Source organism: Magnolia sinica, chromosome 16 (assembly GCF_029962835.1).
Source record: "Magnolia sinica isolate HGM2019 chromosome 16, MsV1, whole genome shotgun sequence".
Taxonomy (NCBI): Eukaryota; Viridiplantae; Streptophyta; class Magnoliopsida; order Magnoliales; family Magnoliaceae; genus Magnolia; species Magnolia sinica.
Genome location: NC_080588.1, coordinates 73213359 through 73227449, shown reverse-complemented (window position 1 = coordinate 73227449; position 14091 = coordinate 73213359). Strand labels below are relative to the sequence as shown.

Here is a 14091-nt window from a genome sequence, read left to right as displayed (position 1 = left end):
GCCGTGCGTTGGATTGACTGCAGTGGCAAGGCTGCAGGGGCGATGGTTTCAGATTATGTTAAGGTGGGCCTGATGGAAGATGCGAGACAAGTGTTTGATGAAATGCTAGAGCGGAATGTCATTCCTTGGATTTCTATGGTTGCTAGGTATGCGAATTTGGGGGATGTTGGTGCCGCCAGAGAACTGTTCAATGAAATGCTGGAGAAAAATGCAGTGTCATGGATGGCTATGATTGCGGGGTATGGGATGTGGGGAGATGTGGAAGGTGCCCCTTGGGTGTTTGGAGTGCCTGCACGGGATGCTGACTTAGCGGATTCAGTGGCAGAACATATGGAGGAGAGATGCGTCGAACTCACGCTTGTCACAACCAATGCCCTGGTCCATATACACTCAAAATTTGGAAGCATAGACCGAGCATGTTGGATATTTGACAAAATGTCTGATAAAGATGTAATCCTAAACTGCTGGATATTTTTGAAGGGTATATATACCCTGTACTGAGTTGAGCCGTGTTCGAGTAGTATTCGAGTCGAGTCAAGTCGAGCTGGGGCAAGATCGAACTCGACTCGAACTTATTTCGAACTCCAAAAATCAGCTTGACTCAGTTTGAACTCAGCTTTGATCCGAGTCGAGTCGAGCGAGCTACCGAGCTAACTCTACTTGTGTACAACTCTAATTATGAAGCCACTCTCTGAGGGTGTGAGCATGCTAACAGATGGAAGCCGAAGATGAATAATTTTTTTTATCCATTCATTTGTTTTGCAGCATTGCAGTAGACCTGATGAATATACCATGATGACTTTTGAAGTGGGAATGGCACATTCACTGCAATCTACTTGCCCTACCAATAAATATTTAGGGCTTCTTTGGTTTGCCAATTTCCTATGAAAGGCAAAGCAAATAAGCCATTATTATGGTTTTTAGGTGTTTGTTTAAATAGAAATGGCTCGCAAATCGAGAGAAATATACTTGTAAAGAAAGTTCACACTATAAAACCACTATTTTTAGTGTGACTTATGGGTGAAACAAACAATGTATTAAAATCATCATTCCTGTCAAATGTAAGTGATATCACCACACAATTACAGTCATTTACCGTTGTAATTTAAAAATCAAACAACGTAGTAGAACTCTAGTAAATATATATACCTCTTGGCATTGTATGAAATAAATTTGCTCTACATAGTTGTGAAAAGCAGAAAGGCATGGAAATTGTCAGCTCCAACCACTGAAAGGGTAACTCAGCGCCATAATAATTGAGATAAATTAAATACATAAAATTTACGAGTAAATGGAATAAAAAGGGGAAAGAAGTCGTCTACTAGAATAGAAGCATCAAAAGAATTCAACTTCCATGATGTTTTCCTCACTTGATAGAGGGGAATGGTGGAACATGATTCATGTAGCTAACCCCATTTAGTTGGGATAAGGCTGACCATAACTCGGTTGTCAAATGACTCTAGTTTGGGCTGAAAATTCAATGGAGTTTGGGAGACATGGAGGTTGGTCATTGGGTAATTTTCTTGAAATTGCAACCAAAGTGGTCTTGATGCTCAAAATGAAGTACATTGATTTCTTTCTTTTTTTCTTGTTCTTTTTTGAAGGATTACAATTTATTAATGAGAACGGCAAAGCCAAAAGAATACAAAAGATGAAAAAAAAAAAAGAGCACACAGAGAAAACTGTTTGCACTACAAGCCGCTTAACTACAAGCCTCTACTTTAGAAAACCTCCATTTGGATTACTATCACTACACCAAAATCCCTAAAGAATGCTTGATAATTGTTCTTGAACTATTTAGGAACGGTTTTCAGTCGTTGCTAAGTAGGGTGTCGCAAAAAATTAGGGACGGTTGAAAACCGTTGCAAAATTTCAATTTCGGAATAATTTTCAACTGTTCCTAAAATAGGGCATCACAAAAAATTAGGGACAATTGAAAACTATTGCAAATTTTCAAATTTGGCACAATTCTAAATCCTTCATTTTTGGGAACAGTACTTTTTCTTATTTACGAATGGTTTTGAACCCTTCTTTTTTTAGAAGTGACGTTAAAAGCCATGCAATTATTGGCAAAAGCCAGATTTTTTTTTTCTTTCGATTGGTGAAATTGCTGTAGAACCGCTAGTATTGAAGTATGAAGTATAACTAAGTGTCCTAGCGGAGGGTGAATAGGACTTCTCAAAACCTTGTTATCTATTAACAACAGACTATGCCTAACTTTTAATACAAATGAAATAAGGCAAAGTAACTCTATCACTTCCATGTTAATAAAGGGTTCAATTCACATAAGCTTATACAAGATATGTTTATAAAAGCAAAGCCAATAGGGATAGTTTATATTGTGTGTGGGATGTGACTATCAAAACTTGTACATTTAGCTAAATCATGCATCATTGTAAACATATGAAGAACATAAGCATGATTAGGTAAATGCAGTGTTTGAGTTATCGGCGAGATATCGATAATATTGCTGATATTATCGGTGTCGCCAGACCTGCGATACCGAAACCCCAATATTTTGTTTCTCTTCCGGATGTCGCCGATATTTTCGATATTATCGGTGAGATTTTCGAATCACTGGCCAAATCAGCCAACTCCCCTGTAGATTTCGATAAAATAGGCAAAACAAATGCCGTGTTTTCGGCGACATTAGGTGACGACCCTCTTATTCGGAAAAAAATATAGAAAAAGAAGAAGAAGAAGAAGAAGAAGAAGAAGCTAAAGCTCTCTTACCTTTTTACTCAAGATCTACCTAAGGAGTGGCCTTCGGCTGGATTTGGTTGTCTAATCATGGTCAACAGCATCGGATCTTTCACAAGAACGAAAAACCTAAAATCCCCTTTTTCCTTCGAATGGAATAGCTTTGAAAGGAAACTGGATTCTACTTAGGCTTACGGGGATTTGATTTGGGATTTGAAAAAAAATCGGAATTTAGGGAGAGAATTTTGGGAGTTTTAACAGAAAACCCATCGAAATCGCCATGGTCGATGTCAGTTTATCAAAAAAAGGGAAGTGGAATGGGTGGTGTACCACACAGTAGCTATATAGCTGCTGTAGGTACGTGGCATGCGCAGACGAGCACTGACGCTCCTCGAGCTCTGAGTTGTACGAACGGTTCAAAGGAGATTAAAGTTACGTGGGCCCCACAGTGATGTATTTATTATATCTACACCGTTCATCTATTTTTAGAGATTATTTTAGGGATTATCCAGAAAATGAATCATATCCAAAGATCATGTGGACCACACCACAAATAGCAGTGGAGATAATGATTTTCACCATTAAACAATTCGTTGGGCCACCATAACGTTCTGTAGGTCCCACCATGATGTATGTGTTGTATCCTTACCGTCCATCTATTTTTCGAGACAATTTTAGAGTATGAGATAAAAAATGAGGTATATCCCAATCTCAAGTGGACCACATTATAGGAAATAGTGTTGCATTAACGTAGACCATTAAAAACTTTTTGGGACCTATAAAAGTATTGGATCAAGCTAATATTTGATTTTTCCCCTCATCTAGGTCTGTATGACGTAATCATACAGATTGGATATCAAATAAACAGTACAGTGGGCCTTAGGAGGATTTTAACGGTGGATATCCAATCATTATTGTTTTCATGTGGTGTGGTTCATTAGAGATTTGGATCTGACTCATTCTTTATCTTGTACACTAAAATGATATCTTCAAATGGTTGGACGGTGTGGATACGAAACATAAACCATGGTGGGGCCAGATAACAGCTACACGTCACTACGGTGGCAAATCTCACTGCTCAACCCATCGTAGCTAAGCCGCGTCCCTACCGACTCGAGTACATATGTGTTTGCATACTGAGTAAATTATGTGGGGTCCACCATGATTTACATATTTTATCCACTCCATCCATCCATTTTAACAAATAATTTGAGGGCTTTAGCCCAAAAACCAATTATATCCAAATCTCAAGTGGACCTCACCACAGAAACAGTGAATTGAAATTATAACGTCTAAAATTCCATGAGGCCTAAGAAAATCTGGATCAATCTATTATTTGTGTTTTTCCTTCATCCATGTCTTTGTGATCTTATGAACATGTTAGATGACAAATAAACATCACTGTAGGCCCTACCAAGGTTTCAACTGTGAAAATCATTATTACCAATGTTTCATGTGGTGTGGTCCACTTGAGCTTTGGACATGCTTCAAATTTCGAAACAACTATTAAAATGAGCTGAAAAAATGGATGGCTAGTGTGGATAACCTGCGCACATTCATAGTGGGCCACAATACTGCTCTCAACGGCCATGAGATTCGAACAATGATTACGAGTCAGCTCGTCATTCTATGTAGGGATGAAATGTGGCCATAAATGTATTTTTTTTAAAAAAATTCATTTACTTTTGCATGTCTTAATTGTTATAAGCTTACATTTGTATTACATAAACTCATTTTGATTATTATTTGAGTGATTCTTACAACAACGCATGCCTTTTGGCCCCCATTAAATGGAAACTTCTTATTTAATGCATTCTTTTTATAATTTTTTCATTCCCAAATATGTAAATATGTGTATTTAGACATGTCATGAAGTTTCACTGAAAAATTCCACCATTTTCTCCATGTTTCCCCCTTTTCCCCTGCATTTCCAATTATCGGCGATAACGATATTATATCTTTATCTCTGGCCAGCGAAACTTGTAGCGATACCGACAACTCGAACACTGAGTAAATGTACTCAAAACAATCCCAAACACAATCATGTATAGTGGTTCGACTACTTGCCTACTCTAGTCTCGGCGGACGCACCGTCTCCTGGAGTGTACCGGATTTCACCATCCAATGGTTTTAAATCAGGTTCACCATAAACCTTTACAACTTACACAAGGTTGACTCTAGGACCTACACAAGTTTCCTATCATTGCCTACACAAGGCAACCCGTCCTACACAAGGACTCAATTGGGAGCCTACCAAAGGCAACCTAAGCCTACACAAGGCTAACCATCCTATACAAGGACTCAATATGGGAAGCCTACACTAGGCAACCCTAGCCTACACAAGACTACTTGCCCTACACAAGGATTACGTACTCTCCTGTCAGAGGCCTCCACTGAGGTCTTGGCGAGTTTGTCACTCAAACTTGGAATCCCAATCCTACACAAGGAAAGGGATTCAGACACTTTAGACTCTAAATACTTACAAGGTAAGTTGGTGAGTCCTATTCTCGCGTAATGTGAAGAACTTCGATGATGACGAAGAATCTTCAACTCCCTTGAACCACAACCTGTTGATGATGCTTTATCGAATGCTTCGAGGTTGTGAGGTTTAGGGTTTTGATCTTCTCTATTTAAAAGATATGATTTAAATCACTAGAGAAGGTTCCCATGAGCTATGTGCATTCAAGAGTTCTAAGGATGATGAGTTTTGGTTGGACAATCAATGAATGCTAGAGTTCATAATTCAATCCAATCATAAATGATATAGAGTTGATGCTTGAGCAAGGAATTGAATGATGAACTCTAATGGGAAAGAGAGAGAGTAAGAGGATATAGATCTTGGAATGACACACTCAAACTCTCTTAGATTCTAGCTCATTTTCACAAGAGCTAGCTCTAGGTATTTATAGAAGATGAATCCCAACGGTAATAAAATGGGTGGAAAAATTGACATTGTCGATACTCTCGAGCAGTCTTCGATAATATCAAGATTTGAACTTCGATATTATCGAAACATACTTGATTGTATTGACTACCTACACATAAGTATTCAGGTTTGTGTAGAACAGTTTTTGCTCGATTTTATTGATCACCTCTCGATTTATCGACGTGTACTTTGATATTATCGAGAGGAGGATCGATCCCATTTGGATTCTCTTTACAATTATGTACCTTTGGCCGCCAGAAGATTTTGTCTAATTAATCGATATTATTAAGATTTGAATTTCGATAATATCGAATGGTCTTCGATGTCATTCGATATGATGATATGTATAGAAAGCTTGCTGGACAAAATGTTCCTATTACTCGATGTTATCGAGTATGCTTCGACTTTACCGAGAACTTAATCTCGATGTTATCGAAGATTATTCGATGTCATCGATGAACACTTTTAGAATGTTTTCTATTTAGAGGAAGTCCCCTGAGTCGACGTTATCGAATATGGTTCAATGGATATCGAAGTTTGAATTTTGTTATTATCAAATTGTATTCGATATTATTGTTATGTCTAGCAGATAGATGATTTTGTTGCTAGACAAACCGGGACAATTTATCAATAGTATTGAACCATCTTTGATAATATCAAAGATGTCTTCGATTGCAAATCGATATAATCGACTTGCCAGTGTAATGCATTTTTCATTCCTCTAACAGGCTAAGTGTTTTTCTTACTTAAGCTTACCAAAGATATTTCTTGATGTTGTGAGGTAAGTTTTAAGTTAGATAAGGGTCATATTCCTTAGGGTTTGGTTTAGGGAAGTGAGGCTTTATTACCTATTTGGAGCGCTCGAGCTTCTCTCTTGTTGAGATCTTCTTCTTGAAATTTTTGTCTTGGGACTCACTCAAAGACAAACTCAATATTCACGTAACTTGACAAACTTGGGCACTTTCAATCTCCCCCTTTGTCAATTACGTGATAAAACAAACTAACCAATCCTAGGTTATTACAAACAACTCAGTACATGAAAAAAAAAAATCTAATCTAGAGTTGATTGTAGCTCCCCCTTTGTTCATGCTCTCCCGTAGTTCCTATACATAAAATATTCAAGACAAAAAAAAAAAAAAAGGAAACTAGGGAGCATATGGTTCTCCCCCTTTTTGTCAGTCATTGGCAAAGGGTAATCAACGAAACAAGCTATTTAAAATGAAGTATGGAATTGTGGCAATTAAATCCAGGTTAGAGGGAGAATAGTAAAATCACATAAGTTCAGAGTGTAGAAGTAGAAAACATGTGAACATAATGTGATAATATCATGTCATGAAGGAGATATATCAATCAACAGAATGAATGACATGAACATCATAAAAAATATCATCATTAAACGACAAAAGTTAACCAAAATAACTACCCCAAGTTTGGGTAGTATCAACATCATCCAAAAAGTAAGCCCTTAAGGGCAAAAGTATCCAAAATAAGTAGTATTATGATGGCAGCATCAACATAGATCTCAGGGAACATCATCTTGAAGGCCCACCCTCATAAGGAGGGATATGAGTGTGACGAGTAAGGAGCAACTCCATGATGTGCTCCCTAGTATGTTGAAAAGCATCAAGACGCAGTTCAATCTCGGAGAGATGATTCTCGCACTGCCGGAGGCTAGCTTCCACATTGGATTGACCTTCAAGAAGATGACGAACGAGATCATTTTGGCGAAGGAAGCGTCCAGTGAGACAGGACTTGGAGCAGTCACTGGGGTGCGACACGAGTCTTAAGCAGTAGCCATGGGAGTTTTTTGAGCATCTTCTCCACTCCTGCCCTCATGGGTGTCCTCAAACATAGTCGCAAACACATTTAATTGGATTCGAGTTTCCTTGGTAAAGCAAACCGTAGGATATACAGTATCATGGGTAGATGGTAATCTGAGGAACATGGAGAATTTGCAAATGAGGATTGGAAAAGGGAGGCTTGTGCAATGAATGCCTTTGACGACTAGGATCAATTGTCTCAAAATGAGAGTGGGTAGGCATATTTCAATTCCCTGAAAGATATCATATAAAATATTAAGAACAAATGGAGAGAGCATATCTTCGGAAACTTCGCATGGATACACATTGGTACTTAGTATATTGTGAAGTACTTTTGTGGTTGAAGTTGAGGGTCAAATATTGCATATTTCTTCCTATTTATACCTTAGTTTTATAAATGTGATGGTGCTTAATCGATTTAATTATGCATTTTTTCATGGGCGAGGTGATTTCGAGAGCTTAAGGTAAAATTGATGTCAAAAGGAAGATTTATGCTCAAAAGATTACTAAATGAAGATTTGGAGATTTGGAAGTTATTAATGAAAAATTCACATGCCAAAGATCCAAGAAGACCAAGTGAGCAATGAAGAGAATTAAAGATTTTGAAGTGAAGAAAAGGAATCCTGAAATTGTCCTGAAAACAAACATATTTCTTAAATTGTCCTATAAAAGCATATTCTGAAACTCGGGTCTATTTTAGCTGTGTAGAGTGAACTATATTTTGGAAAACTACGCAAAGTGAAGTTTAATTTAGCAAACTGCGAAGAGTGCGTAAATTTGAGGCATTTTCTAGAATTTTCTAACTAGGTGCGAAAGTTGGAGTTCCACAACTATAAATAAGATCCCCTATGATGCTCCAAAGCATTTTCTAAGGTTTGGAAAGGTCTCAAGGAGCATACACATGGGTGGAGCCACCGCCAAAGAGGTTTTCTTTTTCCCTAGTTTATTTTTCATGCTTTGTTTAAGAAATTTGGTTTCAATCATGTCTATGGTTGGCTAAACCTCTTAACTAGGGCTAAGAGGTGAAGCTTGTAGCGTATTTGGATGTTTATTTTGCTTTGATTCTTGTTCTTATTGAACTTCATTGATTTCTAGTTTGAATTTAAGAAATATTCTCAATTTTCTCTGATTTGTTGCGACTCAAATTACAATAGATGCTGTGATTGCTTTGAGTATCTTCTTTTCCATTCTAAGATTATGAGATTGGTAAATCCCGTTGTTCACCATAGTCTCCGGGGCATGGTAGGGTGATGGAATCCCTTCCACTCATCACAATTATCTTCCATTGAGAATTAGGTCAATGAAAGTTCAGAATTGCTTTATCTTCCAATTGGATAGGATATGACTCCAATTCCAATTGTGTTCTTTGAATCAAGCAAGGTAGCATCTTGATAGCTACAAGTGGATCCTTGACACCCTAGTTCCTACCTTTAAATTCACAAGTTTCAATTACAAATTCACAATTACTCTTTCAAATAATTTCAGATTTAGTTTTAGATCTTCTTCTAGTTCTGCTTCTAGTTACTTTCAGAATACGCACGAGTTTAGTCCCTGTGGATTGGACCTTGGTCTTACTGAGTTATTACTAAGTTGCGATCCTACACTTGGGGTTGTGAATAGTTGAGTCCAAATAGGAGGAAGATAGGTAGTTTCTTTTGTTCCTGGGAATTGTTGAGCCATCACACAAGGTTCTAGTTACTTCACGCCAAACACCTAGATAATTTAAGCGACGATTAGTTAGGGAAATGTGTGTGACTTTAAGGCTCAGAAGTTGACTCAGCACTAAAGGAGTGATCTCCTTGGTTGTGTTCATGTAATTGATGCTGATCGATGGAGGATCATCCTGAGTGTCATGACAGGAATTCAAAAAATTGATGAATGAGGTCATATTGAACCTCACCTCCTAGGTATAGTATGTTATGCCACCCAATGGACCCTAGATATAGGATATAGGTCAATCCTGTATGGTACGATGAGGAAGGATTTGACCAATCAATCAAAGACAGTTTCATTTTCCATAGCCATGGCAGTAGGATTGGAGTAAGGAGAAGGACGACTATTGACTCTTCTAGAGGAGGTTTCTCCTCTTGCAGGTGCCTTGCCTTTGTCCTTAACCATGTTGTGTTGTAATCATATGTTAGAAACAATAAGCAAAAAAAGATAATCAATGCATCTAAGGGAAAATAAGAATATATATAAAATAGATACAAAATTATGAGGCTGTAGATCCTTAGATATAACAAAAAAATCAAGTGGGCTTATTTGACAAGATTTAGACCGTGCACACTCCAACAAAATTTTGAAGGTCTCCAAATCTATTGGTGTCTAATGGTTTTGTTAGTATATCAGCTAATTGACGCTCTATATGCACATGCTCTAGAATGATGATGTTATCTTCAACAAGTTCATGTATGAAGTGATGTCGAATATCAATATGCTTGGTTCTAGTGTGTTGAACTAGATTTCTTGAGATATTAATGGCACTAGTATTATTACAATATAGTGTCATCGCAGTTTGAGTAATACCATAATCCAATAACAGTTGCTTTATTCATAAAAGCTGTGCACAACAACTACCGGCTGCAATGTATTCGGTCTCAGCAGTATATATGGATAAAGAATTTTGTTTCTTGCTATGCCAGGCTATAAGACAGTTGCCGATATAGAAACAACAACCACTTGTTAATTTACGGTCATCAATATTTTCAGCCTAGTCGGCATATGAGTACCCAACAATAATAGTGGAAGTGTCAAAGGGGTACCATAGGCCGAAATCAGTAGTTCTAGTCACAAACTTAATAATTCTTTTAACCGCTAATAAATGAGACTCTTTAGGTTCAGCCTGAAATCTAGCACATACTCCTACGCTAAATGCAATGTTGGGTCGGCTTGTGGTTAAATATAGTAAGCTGCTTATCATGATATGGTACAAGTGTTGATCCACACTCTTGCCAGAAATATCTTTAGAAAGTTTGAGTGTGGTGCTCATGGGAGTATGATAAGTGAGGCCAGATTCAAGTCCAAATCATTTTATTAATTCTTTTGCATACTTGGATTGGCATATAAAGATTTCATTAGCTAGTTGTTTAACTTCTAGACCAAGAAAGAAATTCAGCTCACCTACCATGCTTATTTCGAATTCAGATTTCATTAGTTGAGCAAATTCATGAGCAATAGTTTCACACATGGAACCAAATACAATATCATCTATATAAATTTGGGCAATAAGTAAGGTATTCCCTGTCCTTTTTGTGAATAACGTTTTGTCAACACTCCCTCTACAAAATTGGTAGTTGAGCAGAAATTGAGTTAAGCACTCATACCATGCTCGGGGTACTTGTTTAAGACTGTAGAGAGCTTTGCTTAACTGCTATACATGTTGAGGAGATTTAGGATCTAGAAATTCTTTTGGTTGTTCTACATACACTACTTCCTCAAGAATACCATTAAGAAAGTCACTTTTCACATCCATTTGAAATAGTTTAAACTTAAGGGCACATGTAATGAACATGAGAATACGAATCAACTCAAGACGAGCTATGTGGGCAAATGTTTCATCAAAATCAATGCCCTCGATTTGAGTATATCCTTGTGCCACGAGTCTTGCCTTATTCCTTACTATATTCCTAGATCCATCGGATTTATTTTTGAAGATCCATTTAGTTCCAATAATGTTTGTGTCTTTTGGCCTAGGAACTAGTTGCCACACCTCATTTCTTATAAATTGTTGTAATTCTTCTTGCATGACTGCAATCCAAAATTCATCTTGTAATGCCTCTACAACATTCTTTGGTTCAATCTTGAGGTGAAGCACAAATGACTATATATACCCTCAAGTTGTCATTGAGTTTCTACACCCTCATTAGGATCTCCAATGATTTGATTTGGAGGATGATCCTTAATGAACGGTATATTACTTAACAACTGAGGTTCAGGAGGGGAGGTGAATTTGTCATTAGGTTTGTTTGTTATGCATGGTTCCACATCATCCTCTATTTCAATTGAAGGACCATTGTCGTCATGAGGTTGGTCATCAACAACCACATTGACAGTTTCTTGAATAATGAGTGTCCTTAAATTGTATACCCTATAAGCATGACTGTTCAGAGAATATCCGAGAAAAATACCGTCGTCGCTTTTAGAGTCAATTTTGCCTAGGTGTTCTCTATCTCTAAGTATACAACATTTAATACCAAAGACACAAAAATATTTGACACTAGGCATTTTTCCACACCATAACTCATACGGAGTTTTGTTTAATCCTACTCCAAGATACGCTCGATTTACTATGTAGTAGGCAGTGTTGACAGCTTCAGCCCAGAAACTTTTAGCCATGTTTTTGTCATTTAGCATTACTGAGCCCATTCTTGCAACACCCGGTTCTTTCTTTCCACTACTCCATTTTGTTGTGGTGTTTTGGGGGTTGAGAATTCATGCTGGATTCCATTTTGATCATAGAATTTTTAGAATCGCTCATTCTCAAATTCCCCACCATGATCACTCCTTATTCTTTTGATACAATATCCCTTTTCATTCTAGAGTCGTTTAGACATTTTTAGGAATTCATCAAATGCATCAGATTTCTCCCAAAGAAAGGCGACCTAAGTAAATCTAGAGTAATCATCTACCACTATCAGGAAATATCTCTTTTTGCCATGACTCTCAACCTTGGTGGGACCTACTAGATCCATATGTAGCAAATAAAGTGCTTTTGAGGTTGCAATGGTGGTTGTCCTTTTGTGGTCAATTTTAATTTGTTTACCCTTAAACATACAATCATTTCTTTCTTTTTAATCATAAGTAGTCCTCTCACCAAGTTTATCGAGTATAGCTTTGCCAAATTCCTGTAGTGTACATGTCCAAGTCTTTGATGCCATAGCTTGGACTCGGTATCTAATGCCATGTGGCATCTCATGGATGGGGTACTCTCTCCTATGCTATCAATTACATAACAATTATCATTAGCACGAAGACCTTTCACAATTAGCTTTCCTTGAAAATTTGAGATCTTGCACATATCTTTAGAGAATGAGATAGAATGTTCTTTGTCACAGATTTGAGAGATACTTAGAAGGTTGTGCTTTCATCCTTCTACACAAAGAACGTTCTCAATTTTGGGCAACCCTGGCCCGGTTACTGTTCCCCGTCCAATTATGTTGGCGGAGCTCCCATCACCAAATGTGACGGCCCACCATTGAATTCAGAATATTCACAAAATTGAGTTTGATCACCAGTCATATGTCTGGAGCAACCGTTATGAAGATACCATTTCAAACTATTGCTTGCTTTCAGCATGGTATGAATTACGAGGCAGTTGTTCTTATTCTTTATTACCCATTTGTTTATCATCCTTTTTGGAGGGGATGTTTTCTTTTGTTTTTCTCCTCGAGGTTGATAAACAAGGAATTCTTTGAGTCTTTTGGGTTGAATCAAATTTTCTTGTTTCATCAAATCTTCAGTTTTCTGATTCAGTTGAGCTACCTGTTTTAGTAACTCCACCTTTTCAATCCTATTAGGTGGAATAAGACTTTTTCTTTCTTCCTCAAATATATTCTTTGGAGTTCTTTTTGCCACATTTTTAGTTGTTTTGAATTTTTTTGCATGTTCCAACCGGAGAGTGTTTCTTGTGTTGCTACTTGATGCAACACATTTAGTCACATGTGATGTAAGAGAAGGGCTCGATGATTCATATCCTAGACCTCTCTTATCTTTAATATTTCTTCCCATTCCTAGAAGTCTTTCTAGTCTTTCATTACTATGGGAAAACTTGTGACTTACTTCATCCAAATGTCTAGATCTCTCTACATTTATTTTCAATTTAAGATTTTCAATATTTAGATGAGAGTTATCTGATTTCAGTTTGTCATTTTCAGATTCTAATTGATTTATATGTTTGTTTAGTTCTTTAATTTCTAAAATCTAACTTGCTGTTGTTCTTTCAAGCTTGTCATTGTCGGAATGATATTGCTGAAGATCATTGATCAAATGAGTATTAATATCCAGTGTGTTATCAAGATCTTTTTGCAATTATTTGTTTTTGTTTTCAGCAATGCCAAGCCTTTTAAGAACTTTGATGCTATGAGAATAGGGTTGATCAAAAGCATCATGTATGTTTTCTTCTTCTACTACTTCTGAGATGAGTGTTTCGTATTCACTTATCTCCTCAATGTTAATTAACACTTCTCCCTCTCTGTTAGTCATAATTCTAACTTCAGTTTAAAGATCTCCCTCTAGGTTGTTAAACCCTTCAAGAGGAACCCGCTCTGATACCAATTGAAATTACGGTAGAACTGCTAGTATTGAAGTATGAAGTATGACTAAGTGTCCTAGAGGGGGTGAATAGGACTTCTCAAAAACTTGTTATCTATTAACAATAGACTATGACTAACTTTTAATACAAATGAAATAAGACAAAGTAACTCTATCACTTCCAAGTTAATAGAGGGTCTAATTCTCATAGGCTAATACAAGATATGTATATAAAAGCAAAGCCTATAGGGATAGTGTATAATGTGTGTGGGATGTGACTCTATCAAAACCTGTACATTTAACTAAATCATGCGTCATTGTAAACATATGAAGAACATAAGAATAACTAGGTAAATGTACTCAAAACAATCCTAAACACAATCATGTATAGTGATT

At 37.0% G+C, this 14091-nt stretch overlaps 1 protein-coding gene across 1 annotated transcript; it reads left to right on the top strand.

Annotated features, from left to right (window-relative positions):
• Positions 1-42: 42 nt before the first annotated feature.
• LOC131228939 (pentatricopeptide repeat-containing protein At1g14470-like) lies at positions 43-13581 on the top strand. The gene is made up of 3 exons (XM_058224773.1): positions 43-378; positions 6355-6407; positions 13494-13581. Exons 1-3 carry the CDS (start codon positions 43-45, stop codon positions 13579-13581), a joined length of 477 nt encoding a protein of 158 aa, XP_058080756.1.
• The last annotated feature ends 510 nt before the right edge of the window (positions 13582-14091 follow it).

What these genes read in the sequence shown, in the direction of transcription:
- LOC131228939 (XM_058224773.1), top strand. Translation starts at nt 43, where the DNA reads ATGGTTTCAGATTATGTTAAGGTGGGCCTGATGGAAGATGCGAGACAA. An exon ending in TTGTCACAACCAATGCCCTG is followed by an intron (nt 379 to 6,354) that starts GTCCATATACAC and finishes TTCCTCTAACAG; the next exon opens with GCTAAGTGTTTTTCTTACTT. An exon ending in ATATTTCTTGATGTTGTGAG is followed by an intron (nt 6,408 to 13,493) that starts GTAAGTTTTAAG and finishes TTTTGTTTTCAG; the next exon opens with CAATGCCAAGCCTTTTAAGA.